Here is a 5,681-nt window from a genome sequence, read left to right as displayed (position 1 = left end):
TAAAGCCTTGTGGTATTCATAAAATCTTCATAAAGCATATAAAACTTCAAATAACAATTCATAGCAAACCTAAACCAAATAGTTTATATAACACTTCAACCATTAACCAAACGACCCCGGTGGTTAAGGGATTTTTTTTAAAGTCTCAGGTTCGAGTACCGCATATACCAAGTGTAGAAAAGATTTGACATGGGATAATCAACAGTCCTATGGAATATTAACTCTTTCCACCTAAGAATGACTAGGTGAATTGATTGAGCTCAAGTTAGCTAGAGAGGGATAAGAAGAGATGCAGATATTGTCCCGAAGGCATTCTATTTCCTCATCTCAATGTAAATTCATTGCTCCAGAAAAAAAGATAAAAAATTTAACAGCAATATATCATCCCACAGCAATCACAAACAAAATTTGAGATCCTAATAATGGAGGTAAATATGTGTTGCTTATACAAAACTGAATCCATGAATCTCTATCTAGTCTTCAAGAAGATTCTGCTTCTTGATGGCATTCAGTAGTTTCACTGCTTACAGCGGTTTCATTGCTCTCAACGGTTTCGCTGGTCTCGGTGTTTTCACCTACACCTGTACCTTCTGATGACTCCCCTTGTTCGGGCTTCGAAGGCCCTGGACCAGCTGATACTTTAACCATTGACGGTCGCAACAGCCTGTCTCCAAGCTTGAACCCCTTGCGAAATTCTTGAAGAATGATACCTTCTTCGAATTCAGTGGAATCCTCGCGCATGATCGCTTCATGCAGCTTTACAAGACAATCAGAAAGCATTTTGTAAGAAAGTTATTGAAGTATGTATGAACATAAAAGAAGCTCCTGTGAAGTTTCTTCTTATCTTGTATTTGTATTTACCTGCCTGAGGAAATAAAAAGGTTTCATGCCACAACTAAAATATCATACATATCATATCATTACTCATAAACACGCCGAGTCAGCTCGAATCAATCAAGACTTGGTTTGTATTAAAAGCATATCCAGGTCTTCACAAAACCTGAACAAACTTGTCTAACTTTTTGAGAAAGCTCATCAAGTACTTGACTGAATATCGAGCCAACTCGGTACTTCACCTGCATTAAGCCAATAATCACTATGCCAAATAACAAACCAATGAAACCAGTCACCTAATATACAAATGTAGTGTCCATAATTTGAAGATTAACTTGAATATGCTAAATTATTTGTATAAATTTCCATGATTATTTCATAGTCAGTCTAATTCTTCTCATGAGTAACCAAATGCATAATGTACTGGAGGTGTTAAAGCAATTTGTTCACGAACCGCCTCCTCAGCAGATGGATGGTGAGGACAAGAACAAGGTAAGTGAAAATTTGATGGAGGCTTAGACACACATAATGCAACAAATCATTATTTATCATGTCAACGAAAAGTGGGACAGAAAGGAGTAATAAGTGTTAACTTACCATTGGATCAAAAGGATTTCCCACTGTGTCCACAGGTTCAACGCCGACCAAACCCAAAATCTCCACGAACTGCTTGTATATGCTCTGATAGCTGTTATTGATCTTCTCTTCTCCCTCTGTCTCGACCTTAATTTGGGCTTTAGCTCTCTCAAAATTATCCAAAACAGGCAACAAATTTTCCAAAACCTCTCCTTGGGCATTCGATACCAATGAAAGGCGCTCTCTCTCGGTCCTCTTGCGAAAGTTGTCAAAGTCCGCACTAATCCTAAGAACCCGTTCCTTCTCCGTTGACAATTCTTCTAACAGAAAAGCCATTTTCTTTTCAAGATCAACCTTCTCATCTTCAACGGATTTTAAAGATGTTTCTATGTCAGCAACTTTTGACTCATCATTACTTGCCAAAGCTTCTTTGTATGATTGAAGTAACGATGAAATGGCCGAAGAAGATATTTCTTCAGCATCACTACTCTCATCTGCAGCAGCAGCGTCTTCCGCAGCGACAACACCATCTGAGGAGTCCTGTTACATATATCCATGATGATGAAAAAAGCAGCCACAAATGTCTGACAATGCAATAAAAAAATATCTATGTAAAGAAAAATATCGAGTAGAAAAGGTGAAACCACTTAATTCAAAGAACAATGTAGCATAGTGACTTAAGCTAAAAAGGGTCATGGAATAGAAATATATACCAAGGACTGACAGCAAAAAAAAACTGACACCAAAAATTCCTTCTATGGAAGGTTATACTAGTCGTCTATTTGAGTAAAAATACTCCTTTTCCATCATTCAAGGCTTCTACAGAAATTTTTGATAACATCTCATATCGCATATCGAACAAACCAGCAGCCTAAAACATACCAAATGGAATGTAAAACAAGAAGCAACCATTGAAGATCTTAAAGTTTTTTATTGGCTTAATATACAACTTCAGACATAAAAAAATTGTTAAAACCAATAATTGTGTACAGCAGAATTGTTATTTGCAAACTTGGGCGATGAGTAAAGATTTATCATGATTGATAAACAAGAAGACGGATTGTTAACATCAATTATAAGGTCTTAAAAATTACAACCCACTTTTATATTATCTTGCAATGGATCACCTACAATGACAATAAGTTGCATAGGGGCTGAGTTGGTTCTCACTTAGTGAAAAGTATTCCAACTCAATTACCTTAACTATATTATGTTCATGTGGAAGAAAAGTATTCACGAAGAGTGAAACTTTTTGAGACATAAAATAAAAGTCTCTCTACCGAACATAAACAAGTAAATATAAAGTCCAGAACAATAAAGAAAACAAAGGATTAAATATTAATTAACACTTCCAAACATAGCAATCTAAATTTGCAGGAAGTCTTTTTTATAGATATGCATAGGCAACTTTGAAGTAGGTGATTAATATATCAAAGTTCAGCTGTAAAATTATGGCTCAAATAACTGAAGCCAGGTTACATTCATCTCCAAAAAGGATCCAACCACCAGATTTGGCTATAAATTTCTATCATACAAGGTTTCACTTTCAAGATGGATAGCATAGAACCAAGTATAAAGTTGGCCTCTGTAAATTCGGGTTATAACCTGCCAAGCAACGGTGCAATAATTCTAACAAAGATCAATGCATTCAAAACTCAAGTCCCAATTCCCCTTTTCAACCAAATCCTCATCAGTTTCAGTTTGACCTCATCTCCATGGCCCAAAAGACAATAACCTCTTAGTTCATTGCTAGGCTTCACTAATTCTCCTAATTCAATCAATACAAATTGTGCATTTTCTCCTCCATGTATTTTTTTCAAATAATTTTATTGGCTTCCATTAAAGATCGCGTTAAACTCTCATAACCATAGAAAGCTATGATAGCTAAGAAATAACAAAAAGCATTCACGTTTATAGTCAATGATGACTGGAAAATGCTAAAGTGAACTACATCTTTTATCCAATATTGTATGAGTAACCTCAAAAAGAAAAAGAAATCGTTCAACAAGGTGTAGAACTGGACAACTCATACTAAATAGTAAATGTGGAAAAAGAAGTACCCTAATTGTAAAGTTAGTAAGTAAAGCATATCCAATCCACAAAGCTACAAAGAAAAGAAGATTCTCGACAAGAAAATTCCTTGATATGGCTAAATTCTACACATTATCAAAGTATCTATCTTTTGCCTCATTTCTAGCAAGCTTCACAGTTAATTTCCAAAACCCATATATGTTTATGTCAACTATACAAGAAAAGTATAAACTAGGACAAAATTTCACACCCAGAAAAACTAAACAATTAAAAAAAGGAACTTGGAACCATTGTATGTTACCTCAATTTGGGTTTCTTGAACTTCTTGTTGGGTATCAGTAGTTCCGGTTTCACCAGCAAAAGGAACCAACTTGACGAACCGAAGAGAGGGAGTGAAGCTGAACCGGAGGGGACGGCTCGAACGAGGAAGTCTTTGTTTGAAGCAGACATGGAAGGCCTTTGAAGAGTTTAAGGTAGTAACACGTGGATTTAGAGCAGGAGGAGACTTAAACGGCAGCGTTTTGAGGAGGGTAGCCATGGGAGATGAAAGCTATCCTTGAGAATGCGAGAGTGAGAGAAGGAGAGGTGTAGAGAAGAGTAGAAAACGGTGTGTGACGGACAGATAAAAGAGAAGCAGCTGAGGTTTGATTTCGACCGTGGATGATTGTTTGCTAAGCAGACCTAAGCGACCGTTGGATGATATCCCAATTACTATTTTGGTGCCTGAGCTTTCTATTTTGTACATATTTATCCCCTAACTTTATATTTTTCGAGATTTGATTCTTGAATTTGAATTGTTGTCTTGATTTGGTACTACGAGATTTTTTCCTATCACCACTTGAAAATTTTAGGTAAAAAGGTATTTAAGGCCCTTCTACTTTAAAAGAAATAAATGCGGCCCTCGAATTATTATTGCACCTAATGTAGCTTTTCAACTTATAAAACAAATTCAACGTGATCTTTTCACCAGTGTTTTTCAACGATGATCATCATGGTGTTGATGTGGAAATTCAAGATGATGACGTAGCAGTTCACAGTGTTGGCGTGACGGTCCATGGTAGATGATGACGTGACAGATGACATGGTAGATGGGTTAAATTGATTTTTTGATCTTGTTCGAGGGTCAAAATGATTTTTTAAAAAAAGTTTAGGGGCTTATTTATTTTTTCTAAAAATAAAAAAAAATATTTTTAAATTTTAAATACAAAATATTCAAGTATTAAAAAATGAAATATAAAATACTAAAAAATTAAATATATATATATATATATATTAAAAATACTAAAAATATTATTTATATATATATATATATTAAAAATAATAACCAACAGGAGTTGGTTCAAGTGATAAGGAACTTGATATCACTTATGTAGGTCTCAAGTTTGAGCCCTTGTGTATGTAAAAAATATTTGCTAAGAGACTCACTCACCAAATCAATGTATACGACATTGATCGGTCCGAGTTAATCAGGATAAAGCTCTGAAAATCGAGAGGGCAACCAAAAATTACACTAAAAATATTATTAAAAATTATATATATATATCATAAGCTATAAAATGATAACTTATAAATTATTAAAAAATTAAAAAAATATTTTTAAAAATATTATATTATACATAATATATACTTGTAATATATAGTCATATCATCAACACTTATACAAAGTATTCTTATTAGATTAGTCAAGATTTATAAATTTTATATCTAAAAATAAATAGAAAACAATCAACAATCTCTAGAATAAGTGATTAAAAGCTCTCAGTTGACACCTCCCCTCTTTCCTAAGTTGTGGTTTCAGACGAAGTCAGAACTAAATATTGACAGGGACCAAAATATTAGACCATTTAAAAAAATATCAAGACTTAGTAGATATTTAAACTCAAAATTCAATACGAACTAAGTAATCTTATTGAATGTATTGTTGTTATCTTTGAGGTCTCGAGTTCGAGCATTGAGTATGTAAGAGCATGAGTGTTTATTGTCAAATAGTTAATAGTCTCTGTACATATATTACCTTGTATTCACCCTAGATTTATTTTTTTTTAAAACTCGAAATTCACAAAATAACACTTAATTTGTCTAATTTTTAAACTTATAATTACCTAAATTGTTATTAGATCAAAAATTTTAAAAATATGAGGTTATCCTTCTTTAATTCGATCCTTACTTGATTAAATATTTAATAAATTCTTATATTTTTAAATTAAATATTCATTTTTACATGAATCAAAATACTATTA

The 5,681-nt window shown here is 33.5% G+C and overlaps 1 protein-coding gene across 2 annotated transcripts; it reads right to left on the bottom strand.

The window, feature by feature from the left end:
* Positions 1-292: 292 nt before the first annotated feature.
* LOC120208198 (protein GrpE-like) lies at positions 293-4,044 on the bottom strand. 2 transcript variants are annotated; one of them, XM_039207532.1, is made up of 4 exons: positions 3,743-4,044; positions 1,432-1,950; positions 937-1,076; positions 653-756 (listed from the first exon to the last, which is right to left on the bottom strand). In XM_039207532.1, exons 1-3 carry the CDS (start codon positions 3,977-3,979, stop codon positions 972-974), a joined length of 861 nt encoding a protein of 286 aa, XP_039063463.1. In that variant the 5' UTR covers positions 3,980-4,044; the 3' UTR covers positions 653-756; positions 937-971. The 2 variants fall into 2 exon arrangements, with proteins under 2 accessions (XP_039063461.1, XP_039063463.1); XM_039207530.1 differs by lacking the exon at positions 937-1,076 and having other exon boundaries at positions 293-756.
* Between the last annotated feature and the right edge of the window lie 1,637 nt (positions 4,045-5,681).

Source organism: Hibiscus syriacus, unplaced genomic scaffold (assembly GCF_006381635.1).
Source record: "Hibiscus syriacus cultivar Baekdansim isolate YM2019G1 unplaced genomic scaffold, ASM638163v2 tig00016004_pilon, whole genome shotgun sequence".
NCBI lineage: Eukaryota > Viridiplantae > Streptophyta > Magnoliopsida > Malvales > Malvaceae > Hibiscus > Hibiscus syriacus.
Note: the sequence above shows the minus strand (reverse complement) of the source record. Positions and strands in the feature narration are given on the sequence as shown.